Consider the following 19,372-nt stretch of genomic DNA (forward strand, 5'->3'; position numbering starts at 1 on the left):
TGCCGTGCCCGTGACGACTGCCAAACATTTTCGGTTACCATAAAATGCACTCTCAATTGGAATTGGAAAACTTAAATTACTTTGAACTTATTGGTCCAGACACCCTAGTAGCATGTTAGGATCTGAATTTCGAGGTCATGTCAGAGTCGCCAGCAAACCGTTATTGTCAGTGGGAGTTCACGATTAGGCCAAGAGCGAGATCCGAAAATTTACATAAGTAGCTCAGTGTCACGAACGCTGAAATTGATGACAGGATGCGTGACAACGTTGAAATGTCTTTGTCTTCGGTCAAGATGGTTCGTTCGATTTATTATGGGCGATGGCCAGGTGCGTTTTGAGGTTGGAACGTTTGTGAAATAAAGGGTTTAGATTCGTGCTGTACTCACTAAAAGTTGCATTGCGAAATCATTGGTAATATTGCTGTAATCTAAAATGGAAGCTAAAATGGAAGTCGAAATCAATTATAGAACAGGTAAATACGTTTGAAAGGAATGTAATGTTTTAAGGTGGCGACTGATTCATGCGATCGATCTATGAATATGGCTATGAATTATGATTTGCGACAGATACGAATGCTTGAGCGTACGGCGGAATTTTTCCTGTTACTTAGGTGCATAGTTGCGAGCAGTGGTTTGAGGTTGACGGTTTGACACTTTGCGACTTTAGATGGTCACTTTGCGTCATTGAAATTGCGAAATGTCGAGTAACAGGTAGATGTAGAAATGTTTGTGGTTAGAACTAATATGCGACTAATATAGGTACCGATCGTTGTGCTTTGTAGAATAAATACTAGAAAGGACCAGCTTTGTTGGGAAACGATCAAATGGGACAGGAGTAAAAAAAAAAAAAAAAAAAACTTACGTGGAATGGAGCTGATGAGATGTCGAACAGGGAGATATCGAAGCGATATTTTACCAGATTCACACTCACTGACACAGCCGTTGAATCTCCCGGCCCGAAGAGACCGCACACACCAGTACTGCACCGCGAGTGATGACGCGCCCATCGCGGCGCGGCCTTGACAACTGTCGACTGTCGACGCGGCGCCGGCCGGCGGCCGTCGTAATCGTCGTTCCCGACACGGGCGTTGAGCCGCCAGAGGGCGCGAGAAGCAGCCACAACAGGGGCAGTGGGTTAGCCGTAATTGGGGCGCGGGCGGTAGGTGAAGGTCACGTATAGGAGTCTGGTTAGTTGCGGAAAGTTGCAACGGGATAAGAACGTAGACAGTTAAATATGATATGCTATATGATATCTAGGACTGCACTTCGTTTGATGCGCATTGTTTACTGCTAATAGGATGATTTAAATTAGATTCCCTATGAAAGGCTAGGGACCCTATGACAATATTCTGGCACTCTATAAAGATAATTTGTTTAGGTAACTAGTAGCCCATCAGAAGCTATCGAACGAGTTTCAAGGAGGCATTTCCGTTTGAGCATTCAGTAATTCACTATGGTACGGTGGATCACAACCAGACGGCAGATCGATGCGTGTTAATTGGTTCTAGATCATATGTCTGATTAAATCAAGAGCGGTTCAAGGTCTGCTAGGATTGTATACGAGAACTGATGATAAGGTTCACGCGTGTAGCAGCAATTAGGACTTGAGATTACGATTAGATTTGGTTAAATTATGCGTTTCTGCTATTCGCGTTCTTGCGAGTTAGCGCCAATAATTACTCCAACAATATTGGCACAGGGCATTGTGAGGCACAGACGGCTTGTTTGCCGCCTCCTATGGCGTAACGTTTACCAGCATGACTGTATGAGACACAGATGCACTTCTCGAAACCCACGTCCAGACCGGAATAATAAGAGGGACACACCGTCACGTACGCAGGGCATATGCACGTTTTCCGCCAGTGGTACCGGCCACTGTTAATTTTCCCGCTTAGGTAACACTGGGTGAGAAGGCAGTGAGAGGTTTCTACGGCAGGGGGGAAGGGGAAGATTGGCACAGTATGCAGTGGAGAGTAAGTTATGCCAAAGGCAAGAAGCCGAAGGTCAGGGGTGAGTCACCCAAAGGGCGGATAAGGCGAGCCGTAGTGTCCCGGATAAGTCCTCATACTTATTTCGTAAAGGTACTCTAATCGGTACTGGACAGCCTCAGGGGAGGGAAGAATGTACTCCAGGACACGTAAGGCCTTGAATAGTAAATCCCATGGTTAAGGATAGTTCCAGGATATGAACTAGGGTCCCTGGGTCGTGAACGGGAATGTTACACGCGGACCGGAAGAGGGCATAGGTAATCTCTCCCGGTAGAGAGATAAGTCGGATATAAATCGTGTATGCGTGTACCATAAGTCTATCGGTCGTGTAGTGAATCCCATAAATTAGTAGGGTGGATATTTATGCAATTATTCTGGACGGCCCTGCGGTAAGTATCTTTGTCGCCGGTTAGCGGAGCATGCATATGGATTTCGGAAAGAGACATTTATCTCGCCGGGGAGATCGCTATTAGTCAGGCACCTAACGCCATCGGAGGGAATTCGAGGGGCGCTAAATAAATTTGGGGTGAATATATGACGAACGAACGTAGAGAGAGGATGAGAGTGAGAATGGTAAAGGATGAATCTTAGGATAAGGCCGATGGGAGTTTAGCGAAGCTCAGTTAGGACAGTCAAACTAATTAATCTCGAGGGCAACTTAAAACTAGCAACGCTAATACGAATTAAGTGGGCAATTTTCTTAATGGGAAGGCCAGTGATATAGGAATGGGTGACTGGACGAATGATCACATTCAATTTATCAATGTAATTACCACCCATATGTTTGGCAGTGGTCATCGGGACTTCGAATGCCCTGTCCTTCACCTGCCCAACTGTGCCGCAAACCCAGCTGATCGGATACCTCTATCCCTAATCCGAGCAGTGAAGAAGCATCTCGTGCATCATGGTCTATACAATGAACAGAATCATCAAGCCTCTAAATTAAAAAGCATCTTCCATCAGATGTATTTGTATGCAAGGTGGATCTCTAGACATCTCCCTCAGGTGGATCTCAACACCATCTCAAGATCTCTATCAAGATCCCTCTCTACATCTATCTCAGGATCTCATCACTATCTGGATCTCTCTCTAAATCTATCTCGGGATCTCTTCAACGACTCCCAAGCTCCCCTGTTCTACCAGTTCTACTATCGGGGATCTCCCAGCAGCAATTTGCTCTCTCTCTCTCTTCTGCTACAACCAGCCGAACAACAATGGACAGCGGTGTTTCATCAACCGCGAAGATTCAGCCCTTTCCCTTTCTTCTTTTCTAAATCCCCTCGCTACAAATGGCGCCCAACGTGGGGCTTTGATAATTCTCAAATTGTGAAGCTGGTAGACTGGCACAAGCCGCCGAACCCGAAGTTGATGAATTGAAAGTCAACCGTATGGAGAAGAGGAAGAAGTTGAAGAATAGAGCAGGTGTTCGAAATACCGGCAGCAGTGGAAATGAGCGTGCTGCAGGGGTCGATATGAAGAAAGAGGATGAGCTAAAGAAAGCTGTGTGAAGATGATGAAGCTTATGATGGTGGCTGATGACAGGGAAGTTGAAGAATTGAGCAGGTGTTCGAAATACTGACAGCAGTGGAAATAAACGTGCTGCAGGGGTCGACGTGAAGGAAGAGGATGAGCTAAAGAAAGATGTGTGAAGATGATGAAGCTTATGATGGTGGCTGATGAGAGGAAGCGGTCTTACGAATACTGAAAAGGACATAGAAGAAGTTGTTGAAGATAAGATAAGGAAATGAAGCTGTCTCATGAACAAAGGATCAGACTAATACAGAAGACAGGCCGAAAATGAAACTTGACAATTGTTTGCATCAGCATATCAATTCTTCTACGTTCTGCTGTACAACAAGTCCAAGTCTCGGTCAGCTGCTGTATTGCAAAGGAGAGCTCGAACTTTCTAGAGTATTGAGGATAAAAGGACAGCAATATCAAAAGCAGAAGAGGAAGAAGAACAGGCGAAATCCTCGTGTTGTACTGAATCAAAATCAAACACGGTCGTCTTCACAACACAGCCAAGGCGATTATCATGTTGGTGAACGAGGAGAGGGTGCCAGGATGCTGCAAGACCAACTGCCAAACGATCCATTCAGATGGGCTGCTGCAGAGATCACCCACCTGGGCTGCTGCGACGGCGGTCACCTGGTCCGCCGAAAGGTCGCTACCTGAGCTGCCACGGAGGTCACCAGTGCTGCCACGGGGATGCATTGCCCTCGCGTGCTGCCTCGGAGGTCACTCACCTGAGCGGCCGCGGAAGTCGCCTACCTGAGCTGCCACGGAGGTTGTCACCGGGTCTGCCACGAAGGTCACCTACCCGGGCTGCCATGGAGGTCACCCACTTGAGCTGCCGCGGAAGTCGCATACCTGAGCTGCCACGGATGTCATCTGTGCTGCCACGGAGGATGCATTGCCCTCGCGTGCTGCCCCGGGGGTCACTCAACTGAGCTGCCGCGGAAGTCGCCTACCTGAGCTGCCACGGGGGATGCATTGCCATCGCGTGCTGCCTCGGGGGTCACTCACATGAGCTGCCGCGGAAGTCGCCTACCTGAGCTACCACGGAGGCTGTCACCGGGTCTGCCACGAGGGTCACCTACCTGGGCTGCCACGGAAGTCGCCTACCTGAGCTACAACGGAGGCTGTCACGGGTCTCCCACGATGGTCACCCAACCGGGCTGCCACGGGGATGCGTTGCCCTCGCGTGCTGCCTCGGGGGTCACCCACCTGAGCTGCCATGGAGGTCGCTCACCTGAGCTGCCACGGAGCCTGCCACCCGGGCGGCCACAGAGGTCGCGGCAGGGCCGGCCATGGAGGTCGCCTACCCGGACTGCCACAGAGGTGTCATCCACCTGGGCTGCCACGTAGGCTGCCCACACGGGCCGCCGTGCAAGCTGCCCACCCGGGCTGCCACGGAACCCGCCGTCCGGGCTGCTGTGGAATCTTCCCACCCTGGCTGCCGTGGAGGCCGCCCCACCCAGGCTGCCACCCGGGCTGCCGTGAAGGCTGCCCACCCGGGCTGCCATGGAGGCCGCCACCCGAACTGCTGTTGAGGCCGCCCACCTGGGCTGCCATGGCAGCCTTCACCCTCCTGAGAAGCCACTTACCGAACGGCCACCGACGACATCGGGCTAACCAAAGTGGTTGGTGCCCGTGACCCGGATCTGGTGAACGACAAACTGAGGTGGGGACGAGGAACAACAGGTGCGTGTGTGTACTGTACTAGGTATACGATGTCATGTTGTAGGCGTTGCTGAAGATCAGATGATTGTGTAGATTTAGATGAGTAAGGGGTATGACTTTTCTTCGTATGAGTTGCGAGGACGCAACTAGGGTTGTTTGGACTGAAGATGTAGCACGCTACATCTTGAACATTTAACGTAGTATCTTTTCGGCACGGCTCGGTCCGGCAGTCCCTCTCCCTCGCAGTCCGGCCACACGCCTAGCTCGCTTTCCCACACCCAATTCTCCCCCCCCCCCAGTTCCCCTAATCTATCACTGTCCGCACAGAATGGGCAGCCGTTAAACTCCCATTAAGACGCGCGCTTTTGGAGACAGCTACCGCAGGATGAACGATTCGAACCCCAACAAGTAACAGCTGGATCAGTAACATTGTCAACAGCTCATGGACCCACGCCGAGGACAGATAACGGCTGGGAGCGCTGGATCAGTAAGATATGTCAACAGATCATGGAGCAGTGTCAAGGATGGATGCCGGCTGGAGCACACAGCCTCCTTTGTCGGGTACATCAGCCCAGGGTGAGTGACCCTGGCAAAACAACCGGGTGACCGACCTCACAATGGCCTCATGAGGTAGTTCCAGAGATCTCCGCAGAGGAAGAAGGCGCTGACTTACGGCCACACCCGGGCCAGTGGGCGGAGCAAGAGTGACGTCACAAGGGGCGTTGCCGGCAGACGAAACGGAAGGAAACAAAAGTTTGAATAAAATGAAATTGAAGAATCAAAATTAAAACTCGAAAATCACAAACCTTTCGGGGATTGTTTTATGCCAGCGATTACTAAAATGATAAAGCACTCAACACGAAGACGATTCGACGGCCAAAAATTGCAGGCACAGAGGAGCAAGGTGACTAAACAGGACAGAGGGCGCCATCTTACGGCCCCACCCACCAGAAGAAGGCAGAGGAAGATGACGTCGCAAGGGCGTGGCAGTCACCCCTCCCCCCCCAACTATAAAAGGGTGCGCCACCCAACCAGAGGCAGAATCACAGTCGAGCAGCCGAGAGTCACAGTCCACAGCTGGAGCCGGAGACGCCATCTGGGAGCCGCCGTCAGTCCGGGTCACCCGCGAGAAGCCTCTTCAGTTCGAGTGACCAGAGCCGGAGGACAACCGCCGACGCTTGAGACCACACTGAGAAGCGGAAGCGCAGAGAACTCCAGAATGTGAGTGTTGTTGAAAGTCTGCTCAATCCCAATCCTTGCCCCCCCCCCTCTGCCCAGCGTGCCGTGCCCGTGACGACTGCCAAACATTTTCGGTTACCATAAAATGCACTCTCAATTGGAATTGGAAAACTTAAATTACTTTGAACTTATTGGTCCAGACACCCTAGTAGCATGTTAGGATCTGAATTTCGAGGTCATGTCAGAGTCGCCAGCAAACCGTTATTGTCAGTGGGAGTTCACGATTAGGCCAAGAGCGAGATCCGAAAATTTACATAAGTAGCTCAGTGTCACGAACGCTGAAATTGATGACAGGATGCGTGACAACGTTGAAATGTCTTTGTCTTCGGTCAAGATGGTTCGTTCGATTTATTATGGGCGATGGCCAGGTGCGTTTTGAGGTTGGAACGTTTGTGAAATAAAGGGTTTAGATTCGTGCTGTACTCACTAAAAGTTGCATTGCGAAATCATTGGTAATATTGCTGTAATCTAAAATGGAAGCTAAAATGGAAGTCGAAATCAATTATAGAACAGGTAAATACGTTTGAAAGGAATGTAATGTTTTAAGGTGGCGACTGATTCATGCGATCGATCTATGAATATGGCTATGAATTATGATTTGCGACAGATACGAATGCTTGAGCGTACGGCGGAATTTTTCCTGTTACTTAGGTGCATAGTTGCGAGCAGTGGTTTGAGGTTGACGGTTTGACACTTTGCGACTTTAGATGGTCACTTTGCGTCATTGAAATTGCGAAATGTCGAGTAACAGGTAGATGTAGAAATGTTTGTGGTTAGAACTAATATGCGACTAATATAGGTACCGATCGTTGTGCTTTGTAGAATAAATACTAGAAAGGACCAGCTTTGTTGGGAAACGATCAAATGGGACAGGAGTAAAAAAAAAAAAAAAAACTTACGTGGAATGGAGCTGATGAGATGTCGAACAGGGAGATATCGAAGCGATATTTTACCAGATTCACACTCACTGACACAGCCGTTGAATCTCCCGGCCCGAAGAGACCGCACACACCAGTACTGCACCGCGAGTGATGACGCGCCCATCGCGGCGCGGCCTTGACAACTGTCGACTGTCGACGCGGCGCCGGCCGGCGGCCGTCGTAATCGTCGTTCCCGACACGGGCGTTGAGCCGCCAGAGGGCGCGAGAAGCAGCCACAACAGGGGCAGTGGGTTAGCCGTAATTGGGGCGCGGGCGGTAGGTGAAGGTCACGTATAGGAGTCTGGTTAGTTGCGGAAAGTTGCAACGGGATAAGAACGTAGACAGTTAAATATGATATGCTATATGATATCTAGGACTGCACTTCGTTTGATGCGCATTGTTTACTGCTAATAGGATGATTTAAATTAGATTCCCTATGAAAGGCTAGGGACCCTATGACAATATTCTGGCACTCTATAAAGATAATTTGTTTAGGTAACTAGTAGCCCATCAGAAGCTATCGAACGAGTTTCAAGGAGGCATTTCCGTTTGAGCATTCAGTAATTCACTATGGTACGGTGGATCACAACCAGACGGCAGATCGATGCGTGTTAATTGGTTCTAGATCATATGTCTGATTAAATCAAGAGCGGTTCAAGGTCTGCTAGGATTGTATACGAGAACTGATGATAAGGTTCACGCGTGTAGCAGCAATTAGGACTTGAGATTACGATTAGATTTGGTTAAATTATGCGTTTCTGCTATTCGCGTTCTTGCGAGTTAGCGCCAATAATTACTCCAACAATATTGGCACAGGGCATTGTGAGGCACAGACGGCTTGTTTGCCGCCTCCTATGGCGTAACGTTTACCAGCATGACTGTATGAGACACAGATGCACTTCTCGAAACCCACGTCCAGACCGGAATAATAAGAGGGACACACCGTCACGTACGCAGGGCATATGCACGTTTTCCGCCAGTGGTACCGGCCACTGTTAATTTTCCCGCTTAGGTAACACTGGGTGAGAAGGCAGTGAGAGGTTTCTACGGCAGGGGGGAAGGGGAAGATTGGCACAGTATGCAGTGGAGAGTAAGTTATGCCAAAGGCAAGAAGCCGAAGGTCAGGGGTGAGTCACCCAAAGGGCGGATAAGGCGAGCCGTAGTGTCCCGGATAAGTCCTCATACTTATTTCGTAAAGGTACTCTAATCGGTACTGGACAGCCTCAGGGGAGGGAAGAATGTACTCCAGGACACGTAAGGCCTTGAATAGTAAATCCCATGGTTAAGGATAGTTCCAGGATATGAACTAGGGTCCCTGGGTCGTGAACGGGAATGTTACACGCGGACCGGAAGAGGGCATAGGTAATCTCTCCCGGTAGAGAGATAAGTCGGATATAAATCGTGTATGCGTGTACCATAAGTCTATCGGTCGTGTAGTGAATCCCATAAATTAGTAGGGTGGATATTTATGCAATTATTCTGGACGGCCCTGCGGTAAGTATCTTTGTCGCCGGTTAGCGGAGCATGCATATGGATTTCGGAAAGAGACATTTATCTCGCCGGGGAGATCGCTATTAGTCAGGCACCTAACGCCATCGGAGGGAATTCGAGGGGCGCTAAATAAATTTGGGGTGAATATATGACGAACGAACGTAGAGAGAGGATGAGAGTGAGAATGGTAAAGGATGAATCTTAGGATAAGGCCGATGGGAGTTTAGCGAAGCTCAGTTAGGACAGTCAAACTAATTAATCTCGAGGGCAACTTAAAACTAGCAACGCTAATACGAATTAAGTGGGCAATTTTCTTAATGGGAAGGCCAGTGATATAGGAATGGGTGACTGGACGAATGATCACATTCAATTTATCAATGTAATTACCACCCATATGTTTGGCAGTGGTCATCGGGACTTCGAATGCCCTGTCCTTCACCTGCCCAACTGTGCCGCAAACCCAGCTGATCGGATACCTCTATCCCTAATCCGAGCAGTGAAGAAGCATCTCGTGCATCATGGTCTATACAATGAACAGAATCATCAAGCCTCTAAATTAAAAAGCATCTTCCATCAGATGTATTTGTATGCAAGGTGGATCTCTAGACATCTCCCTCAGGTGGATCTCAACACCATCTCAAGATCTCTATCAAGATCCCTCTCTACATCTATCTCAGGATCTCATCACTATCTGGATCTCTCTCTAAATCTATCTCGGGATCTCTTCAACGACTCCCAAGCTCCCCTGTTCTACCAGTTCTACTATCGGGGATCTCCCAGCAGCAATTTGCTCTCTCTCTCTCTTCTGCTACAACCAGCCGAACAACAATGGACAGCGGTGTTTCATCAACCGCGAAGATTCAGCCCTTTCCCTTTCTTCTTTTCTAAATCCCCTCGCTACATTAACAGAGCATATGAGTGACCGTAGCAATTTTAAATATGCATTAAAACCACACAACCTGCTGAAAGTGCATTGGCTGCTCCTTGCTACTTGATCCAGTGTGAAGCAAAAGCAAGATGAAGTCAAGTCGAGACTTGAGAAAACAGGAGCCGTCACTCGAGCCGAACCCGAGCAAAGCCACAGCAGTTTGCAATGTATAAACCCCATTCACTTCTATGGCTTAAGTCGGGATAGACAGGGCACACAGAGTGGGCTTGCCGGAGTTCAGCCCGCTCGGGCCCAGAGTAATCTCCATTATATAAATGGATTCACTGCTCGGGCTTAAATCGGGCTAACGCCAATCGTCGCTCAACTAGGGCTAAACTACGGCTGCCCGGAGCTCGCAAAGCGGGCATACCTCCGGCAGAGCATGGGCTTTAGTCGGCGTTTCTGTGTCATACGCCGACTTTAGCCCAAGCCCTAGCCGACTTTAGCCCGACTAAAAATCTCGGGCAATCCGCACTTGAGCCTGCTTGGGCCCGGAGCAAAATTGCTGGCTGGGACTGCGCCCCCATACGGGAACGATTGCGGCGCGGGAGTAGGCCGTCTAGGTTACTATAGAGGTCAATGGTCTGGGCAGGCACCCTAGTGAGTCGCCGGGGCTGAGCCCGTCCAGAGGACAGGCCACCCAGCCCCAAGGCACTCACTGCACCCGGCTACGGGGTGCGCTCCCTCGGGAGCAGCGGTGCCGCTCCAAGGGAGCAGCCCGCATGAGATAGTTGCCTGTCCAGCCCGGAGGGAGGTTGCGGCGTGGAGGAGAAGAGAAGGAGGATAGAAGCACGGAACGGTGATGATTTGGTATTTTGCGCGTAGCGAATGTGCCGGCTAGTGTTGTCAAGGTATATTGGCAGTAATGCGCCACGAAAAGCTGCAGCTCTATTACAAGTGCTTTTAAAATTAACCATCATTTCAAATAACTCAACTGCTCAATGATAGTCATATTTTTTTAGCTTAATATAATAGTTGCATTAATATTTTCATAGAATGCAGCTATGGGACTAGTCCACTGTATACCTACTCATCTCAATTCACCCTATCCGCATTTCGCAGCACTTGACTGACCTTGGAGCTGCTCAAATTTCAATTTGAAATCAATATAAACAAAGTGCTAATGGCTAGACTGGGCCAGGGTATATTGAAGGCTGGGCAAGGCGCTAACGGCGCTAATTGTAATGGTACCGTAAGGTGGGGCTATTTGAGACAGTATTTAAAATTGCTGTAACATAAAAACCACTTAAGATTCATGCTTAATTTTTTGCTCAGGCGATTTACTGCCCGATTCCACACCTCCCTGTGCAGAAATATCACACAAAAATCAAACGATTTTCATTTTATAGCGATTTTAAATACTGTCTCAAATAGCCCCACTGTCTCAAATAGCCCCACTTTACGGTACCCGTAATTTTGCCCGTAATCGTAATGTGTCAGTGTTTTTATCATTGAGTGCTGCCTGTACCAGATTTATTGGACAGATTGAGCGCACGTTTCAAGAAGGACCATGAAGAAAGTTATTCTCGCCGTTGCCCTACATGTCTTTTTCATTTCCGCCTGCAATGGTGAGTTGGGGTGCAATGTATTATAGAACCGAGCAGGCCGAGCCCGAGGGTAAGGCCAGGCATGCCTTGGGCCAGGCCGGAGTCGGAGTCAGAGTCGGCCGGAATCGACAGTTCTGACCGGAGTCGGAGTTGGATTTTTGGAAGTTGGAGTCGGAGTCACCGAGCATTTATCAACTCCGCACTCCGCAGCCTTGGCTAAGGCTATATCAATATTGATGTGCCTCACTGGCGGTCGCAGCCGCCAGCAAAAGGGGGGGGGGGGCCAAAGTCACACTTGCGGGACATAGCATTTATCAGTCACCGGAGGGGGGGGGGGGGGGGGGGTGATCGGCTAAGTTTTTACGTCCACGAGGCGCCGCGCAGTTGGCATTACTTATGCTTCATCCACCTCATTCTTGCGTGAAATCTTTCAGCTCAATTTAAGGCAAAAGCACCAGTTCCATTTCCCATCCCACGGTGTTTCCACCGGTCGGGCCACTGCACCATGGCGACGGATCGGTGTAGCATATACTGGAAGGTCGGGCACGCGGATTCATGACCTTACCACAATAAAACAATTCGGAAAAGTACGGATACCTCTTGCTTTGAACAAGCACGTGAAACCCAGAGAGCATTTTCAGACTATGACATTTACCCATATAGTTGTTTGGCGGCGGGAGAGAATAGGTACACCGACCTCTGGAGACCCCCGGCCCCACAGGCTCCTGGTTTTCAAAATTGGCATCTGAGGGCCGCGTACGACTCACGCGGGGCCTCGCAACGGCTCTATTGGGGCTCAGCCTCACTCAACCTGCCTTATAGTCCTACTGCTAAAAAGACTGGCCCTGAGCCCTAAGGACTTCATCAGTCTCTGCCAGCCCCAGGACCCACACCGGCTCATGGGGTCCCGACGTCGAAATAGGAAGGAATCTGCGCGGGACCATCAGGACGTAAAGTAATCTCGATCAGGACCAACGTACGTCTGTGCAGGAGTCTGCGTAAGCCCTGTGATCTTCAGAAGCCCACCCATGTATGTTTTCACTTAGAGGCCAGTTTAGGGCCCTCAGAGACCAGTACAGGGCCTGCAAACTGCAAAGGCCGGTAGTTTGAGACCATCAGAGACCGAGTTGGGCTCTCAGAGGCTTATGTGGGTCCTACTCATTACAGGCCAACATGGGGCCCTCAGAGGTCAGCGTGGGGCCCTAAAAGACCAGAATGAGCCGTCGTTGGAACCCAGAGGCCAGCAGAGGGCCCTCAAAGGCCAAGATGAGCCCTCCTCAGAGGCCAATGCAGGTCCTTAGAGGCCAGCATCGGGTCTTCAGCAGCCAATGCGGGGCCCTCATTGGCACCTAAATGTTCGTCTTGGGACACCAGAGACAGCAATAAGGCCACTAGAGACCAGTGTGAGACCCTCAGACGCCGGTTGGGGCCCCTGAGGCCGGTTAGGGGTCCTCATAGGTCAGATGTGGGGCCTCAGAGGTCGATGTGGGCTCTTAGCGGTCAACGTGGGCGCTTGACCGCCACTGAAGTTCCCTCAGAGGTCAGTGTTGGACGCTCAAAGACCGGTGTGGGAGCTGTATTAACCCGCGCCGTGCTGGGGGGGGGGCGTTTTTACGCCCCCCTCTCAGGTTTTTCGCAAATATCTCAAAAACGGCGGCGCGCAGCGCCGCCGTTTTTGGTACACGTGTTCCTACATCATTTCCGCACATGTTGTGAAAATTTCAGACCTAGGCCGTTCAAGGTCAGGTCACCAGGTCACGTCAAGTGACCTTACCTCAGAAAAAGTTCAAAGGCTCGCTATAGCTACACCGACTGAACGATCACTTTGAAACTTTCAGCGATTGATATGAGTAACAGTATGTATAAAATGTATATCTCGGATTTTTGATATCTGTGACCTAAGGTCAGGTCAATTTTGCGACCTCTCCATTATAAGTCAATGGGAGAAAATTGAAATGCGCCTCTTTTGGACGAATATCGTTCAAAACGCTCTCAAACATCGGTTCATAGGTAAACATGACACACTGAATAGGAAAAATGCACCTGTGACCCCTCTGTGTGCCCCTGAGGTCATCTCAGGTCATGAACGGTCGCCAGCAGTTTTTTGGCTATAACTTTTGATAGAGACGTGCTAGAGCGGTGAAAACACGTTAGATGTGTTCAGCTCGACGATACGGATCGACTGATATGCAACATGACCCTTTTCGGTCAGGTCATGACCTTGACCTGAGGTCAAATTTTCAAAATGACCTTTCAAGGTCAACAAATAGTTCATTCGACGCGTCTCGACGAGAGGAACACGATGCTGGCAAAAGTAATGTCATGGCGCTTATGAGTCAAAAGTTATTGACGAAAAAACGTTTTTCGTAAAAACGGCTATTTTTGGAGTTTTTGCCCTCTGGAGGCTAAACCGTTGACCTGAGGTCAAATCTGAGAACATTATTCAGAAAGGTCTGTAAAAGGGCTATCGAATGCGCTTTTCCGCGGCGCTGTAGCTCTATCGGTTCCCGAGATAGCCGTTGGCAGTTTCCAAAATGTTGAAATAGTCAACATTTTACCTTTGGTGACCTCTGGTGACCTGACCTTTGACCTGACCCAAAAAATGACCGAAGTGTTTTCGTCCTTATTTTTGACGCTCTTTCGATTGCCGCTTACCGCGTGTCGCTACGTGGCCCAGGAGCCGAGTTAGACGGGGGGGCGTGAAAACGCCCCCCCCCCCCAGCACTCGGCGGAAAGTTCAGGCCACCAGCACGGCGCGGGTTAATAGCTGGGCGTGTTTTTTTTTTTTAGCCTCGTGACGATCGAATCAGGGCCAGGGTCCCATACACCTATGGGGGCCCATCGGTTGCTTGAGGGGGGGGGGGGGCAAATGATATGATGGTCCCCTTTATGTGCCTTGGGGGGCATGGCCCTGATGCCCCCGCGACCGCCACTGTGTACGCATTACATACAGGCCTCTGGAATTACATACTGGCTAATGCAAGCTCTATGCAGGCTCCGGAGATCCCACGCTAATCCTTAAAGGAAATAGTTCACTTTTTAACATGGGTTTTGAACTGGAATAGCAGTTCCGTAGCTTGGGCTGAGACGAGCATAAATCAGGAGCTTTTACAGCCCAACGATCACCCTAGGCAAAGATATTCTATTTCTCGTCCCGAAAAAGGTGTCCTGCGTTGAGGATGTGTGCCTTGCATATATTTCCATCCAGTATGAAAAGAGCATGGGTCCCGAAAATTCTTCAGAAACTAGAGAAATTATCTACGAGAACTCTAGAGAAATTCTCGTACTGATCAATTAGGACATTCAGGGGAACATTATCAGATCGAGCAGATCGCCCAAATGCCGGTGGCTGCGATAATTTCTCTGTTTCTGAAGAATTTTCGGGACCCATGCTCTTTTCATACTGGATCGCGTGTGCCTTACAGAAACTGAAAAGTTCTTCCTATATCAAAATATAGAAAATAATATTTTGTTATAAAAAGGTTTTATTTTCTTTGCTGATTATTTTGAACATAAAAAATCATAAATCCGTTGCAAAAAAATAATTTCGTGAAAGTGAACTATTTCCTTTAAGAAACCAAGCCGGCATACGGCGTCACCACCGGGCTTCTGAGGTGCACAGCACCAACCCATGAGGTCTTATTTTAGTGTCGTAGAGCCACGCTCATTTGGCAGGGCCCACCCGCCACTGGGAAGAGGGTCTCATGCCAGCCATTGCTGGGCCTACGAGAGTCTCAAGTAAACCCACGCTGATATTCCATATAAGATCCGGCCATACTCGTGAACCGGTGCCAGCGACTCTGACCGCCAAATTGACAGAATACGAAACTGAGCCCACTCATGAGTGAAATTTCATCCTTTGATGGTGCAAGAAAGAAAATGAAACATACAAAAAGTTTTTCTAGGACTTCTGTTCGATCTGAAAGGTGGGGCCAAAAGATAGTATGGCCCCACCTTTCAGCACCAAAGGGGGGGGGGGTCATGGCCCCCGTGCCCCCCCCCCTGGGAACGCCTATGATGTGCCTGCACATTTTACAAACTGATTGCTCTGTGATTCCGCTAAAATTGAAATCCCTGCACTGGGCCCTGGGGTCGTATTCACGACCACGTCGACTTCGTAAGTCGATTTTCTTTCGTAAGCATAATTTGGCTTTCGGGTCAACACTTGTTGCCTAAGTTTTTATCGACAGAGTCCACGTTAAAAAAATCATAAGAAGTAGGTCATGCGCAAGAAAGTTCTTACGAAAATGATTGACGTGAATACGGCCCCGACTTTTTTACGACATATTTGTATTGGTGTGGGGACGACCGTTTGACGTTTCCGTTTACGATGTGTCGTCTGGATCTGGATCTGGGATGCGAGATGCCCAAACATTATGCTTACCCAATCATTTTCTGTGCATGCTCAAACCACGCAGCCCTTCCCGTGCCTACAACAGCTCACCTGCTTACACCCTGTTCCAGCCGTCGCTCCGGCGATGTCCGTGCGCACCAGCGCAGACGACACGGATCGTCTGCTGGTGATGCCCCGGCATCCGTTCATCATCAACTGCTCGCTGGAGAACAGCGACGCGCCTAACGTACTGGTCGTCTCCTGGTGGGTTCCGCTTCTGCCGCCTGAACTGGGGCACACAGGGGGGTCACTTGGGGGAGGGAGGGGGCGTCCCACGTCGCAATGAGAACTCAGTCATTCTCACCGTAAATTTGAGTAGAAGTTACAGCTCTGTGCTGCCAACCAGGGCTGCGGAGTCGACGGATTTTCGGCGACTCCGACTCCGACTCCGACTCCGGCTTTCAAAAACCAGCTCCGACTCCGACTCCGACTCCGGGCAGAATTGTCGACTCCGACCGACTCGAACTCCCGACTCCGACTCCGCAGACCTAGCAGGGCTGCGGAGTCGACATATTTTCGGTGACTCCGACTCCGACTCCGGCTCGGGTTTCTAAAATCGACTCCGACTCCGACTCCGACTCCGGTCACAACTGTCGACTCCGACCGACTCCGACTCCGACTCCGACTCCGACTCCGCAGCCCTGCTGCCAACCAACCCGTCTTCATAAAGAGGCAGTGCTAGACTGGTTCCTTGAATTCTTGGAAGTTTCTTTCATAATGTTGTGAAACTTCTAAAGGGAAATCTGCTTGGGTCGGAAACTTAATCGCATATTTTCATTTTCAGATATATAGCATTATAGTTTCAAATGCCTCTTATCCGCAGGTACAAATCATCGGAGGGCAGTGACCGTAAGAAGATCAACTCCACCGACCGGGTGAAGACGGCCGGAGACTCGCTGGTCATTCTGGAGCCGTCGCCCATGGACGACCCGGGCAACTACACGTGTGTGTTCGACGTGAAAACGGCCGAAGGCCGGCCCGAGGCTACTGTCCAGGTTATTGGTGAGTCAGGCCGGGGGTCCACGGCTTGGACGGGAGCGGAGCGACCCGTAGGGCGGTGACGCAACGGTGGAGCTGCTGGCGAGCGGCGCTATGGAGGTGTCCGGTGTTAACTAACTGCTAAGTGCTAACCATAAGTCTAATGCAGTGCATAAAGAATGGAGATGACGTACGTTAATTACGCCCAACTGCATTGTGAGATAATCATCTGGCAATTATGTGTACGTGTGCCACCCTATCTCATCTCTCTCGATCTTTGTAAAAAAGAGACGATTGAAGAGACTACGTAATGTGTATGCATGCTTGCATACATATTACATCATGCATTCCCTATTGTGTGTGCGTGCTATCGACGATTTCATTTTCGACTTCATCACGTCCCTGTCCCTTCGTACGTGCCGGCAGCAAACGTCACCGTGAGGATGCCAGGGGTTTCCATAAATAAGATGGAGGGAGAGGATCTGATGATTCACTGCAAAATGCGCGGCAAACCCTGGCCGGTCGTCCATTGGACCAAAGGTGAGGATGGAACCATCCGCTGCGCTCACAGTTTACCGGTATAAATTATCGAGATCGTCTTAAATGCACCCGATTTTCCGTCCTATAGCTGACTGAAAGGCCGTTGTGATTGAGTCTGGTTTTCTTTATTTGATTCAAATGATCAACGACTGCTCCCTAAGCTGAAAACTCACTAAAATAACTATGAACCTAATTTGACTAAAGTCTGCATCAAATGAAAACAACATGTTTACTAGATGACCGTCTGAAAACGGCTAATTCACCGATAGCTTCTGATTATACACATTACACATGCCCCCAATATGCATCCTTTCTGTCGATCCCCACCTACCTCCGACCAGCCTGCCCCCCCCCCCCGCCGAGCCTCCCACCTCCCACTCGCCGCCGTCAGACGCCCACCCGATCGCCGAGGCCATCGGGAACGCCTCCACCCGTCTGCAGCTGGAGCAGGACGAGCTGGGCTTCCCGTCGGCGCTGCTGTCGCTGTCGACGCTGCGACGGCCCGACGACGTCGGCGACTACTGCTGCCACGCCCAGAGCGTCGCCAACGCGGCCGTCGGATGTACCATCGTCAGGGTCAAAGGTCAGTCACAGAGGGGATGGAGGGGGGGGGATACGACACGTGTGGAGAGTGGGAGAACGGGGGAGGGGAGGGGATGAGAGCATAGAAAGAGCGCAATGCATACCCTGTCGTGACAGGGTGCGGTCGCCTCTCGGGAGACGTTACCAATTACTATGCAGCAGTATGCACGATGTCCTTTTCTCCTAAAATTTACCTCCGGGTTCCGGCTGACGTATTTCCGGCCCCGGGACAGACAAGCACGTCTCTAGTGATGTCCCCGTCGAATCGGTCTCCAGCTCCCCCCTGATACATTTCGTCCCCCGGTCAGACAAATACGCCGCGCTGTGGCCGGTGATCGGTATCGTGGCCGAGCTGCTGCTGCTCGCTGCCATCATCTCCTTCTGCGAGTCCAGGAAGCCCAAGCCGGCCGTGGTGGAGGATCCCGACCAGGAGAGCTCCACAGACAAGTCAGTGACCGCGGCCCCGGCCGTTCCCCCGGCGCGAGTCGTCAGCTGTGATAGCTACTTAGCGTAGGTTACAAACCGGGACATTTAGGGGTGTTTAGACGAGGGTGATTAAGACTGTCATATCGATCATGCCGGTTGTAGTGTGAATATCAGCACTCGGCAGCATTTCACGTTTCTTTGTCATCACTTGAAAATTCTTCCTTCCAGCCCATCTCCTCGATTATCCTGATTGCTCTGCCCTTTCCTCTCTCCGTTTCCTTAGACCTCCTCCACCGGGACAGACTGCAGGGGACGTGCGACAGCGCAAATAGACACCTGCGGCCAAGCTTGGAACCTAGCGTTTTATCAACTCTCGCAAGAGGAGAGGTCTGCAGGAATCCCAAGAGACGGCAGGACTCCGCTGCCCAGTGCCCAGGGTTTTACTGTTCGCCGTTTCGTCAAGTTTCTCTGTGTTTCGAGTCCCCTGGTGTGTGCAGCTTGGGATAACCAGCCCAAAAAATATGGAGACTGGCCTGCGCATACGTTTAACTCTGTAACTTAACTGAACCAAGCTTAACTGAACATTTATCTGACTAGTGGATCCTCTTTGCTGAGGAACGACGGTTGGAACCGAGATCATTCTTGGCTCGTGGTGTGAATGGTTTGCTGTTATGTGACTGCTGAAGGTTCTCAGGCCCATCACTATCTACCTTATTCACATGTGCCCCAGTGCAATATCACATGTGTAAATGTTACCTGCTCAATATTTGGGGTTAACTGACATTTGCAAACATGGGCGTGGTTAAAAGCAGGTTTAGCGCATGGCACTCCGATTCCTTTGAGCCTTTTCAAAAGCCCCTCCGTGAGTAAGGGGTTGTGAATGACTTCTGCGCGCTGTGCACTTTTCAAAGTGATTTGAGTTCGTTGTTACATTTATGTTGTGCAGTGGACATTAAAATGCATGAGCACATCGTTTTCATTTTCTTTGAGCGCGCTTTACACATTACCGATGCCTTTCGTCTATCAGTATTTCGTTGTGGTATCTGAGCATTTGTTGTTATCTGAAGCCCATCCCATGACATTACCTTAGCTTTCATTAGCATTATTTTCACTCACGTCTTTACCTTTATCGGCATGGTACCAATAGACCTGCATGCA

The 19,372-nt window shown here is 50.1% G+C and overlaps 1 protein-coding gene across 2 annotated transcripts; it reads left to right on the plus strand.

Annotated features, from left to right (window-relative positions):
* Positions 1–11,132: 11,132 nt before the first annotated feature.
* On the plus strand, positions 11,133–19,189 carry LOC122366411 (basigin-like). 2 transcript variants are annotated; one of them, XM_043338658.1, is made up of 7 exons: positions 11,133–11,316; positions 15,760–15,892; positions 16,512–16,690; positions 17,093–17,206; positions 17,598–17,789; positions 18,097–18,298; positions 18,498–19,189. In XM_043338658.1, the coding sequence occupies exons 1-7, from the start codon at positions 11,259–11,261 to the stop codon at positions 18,544–18,546; spliced, it is 927 nt and encodes a 308-aa protein (XP_043194593.1). In that variant the 5' UTR covers positions 11,133–11,258; the 3' UTR covers positions 18,547–19,189. The 2 variants fall into 2 exon arrangements, with proteins under 2 accessions (XP_043194593.1, XP_043194599.1); XM_043338664.1 differs by having other exon boundaries at positions 18,097–18,235.
* Positions 19,190–19,372: the final 183 nt, after the last annotated feature.

Source organism: Amphibalanus amphitrite, unplaced genomic scaffold (assembly GCF_019059575.1).
Source record: "Amphibalanus amphitrite isolate SeventyFive unplaced genomic scaffold, NRLGWU_Aamphi_draft 000029F_arrow, whole genome shotgun sequence".
Lineage (NCBI taxonomy): Eukaryota > Metazoa > Arthropoda > Thecostraca > Balanomorpha > Balanidae > Amphibalanus > Amphibalanus amphitrite.

What these genes read in the sequence shown, in the direction of transcription:
- LOC122366411 (XM_043338658.1), top strand. Translation starts at nt 11,259, where the DNA reads ATGAAGAAAGTTATTCTCGCCGTTGCCCTACATGTCTTTTTCATTTCC. An exon ending in GGCTACTGTCCAGGTTATTG is followed by an intron (nt 16,691 to 17,092) that starts GTGAGTCAGGCC and finishes ACGTGCCGGCAG; the next exon opens with CAAACGTCACCGTGAGGATG. An exon ending in TACCATCGTCAGGGTCAAAG is followed by an intron (nt 17,790 to 18,096) that starts GTCAGTCACAGA and finishes TCCCCCGGTCAG; the next exon opens with ACAAATACGCCGCGCTGTGG.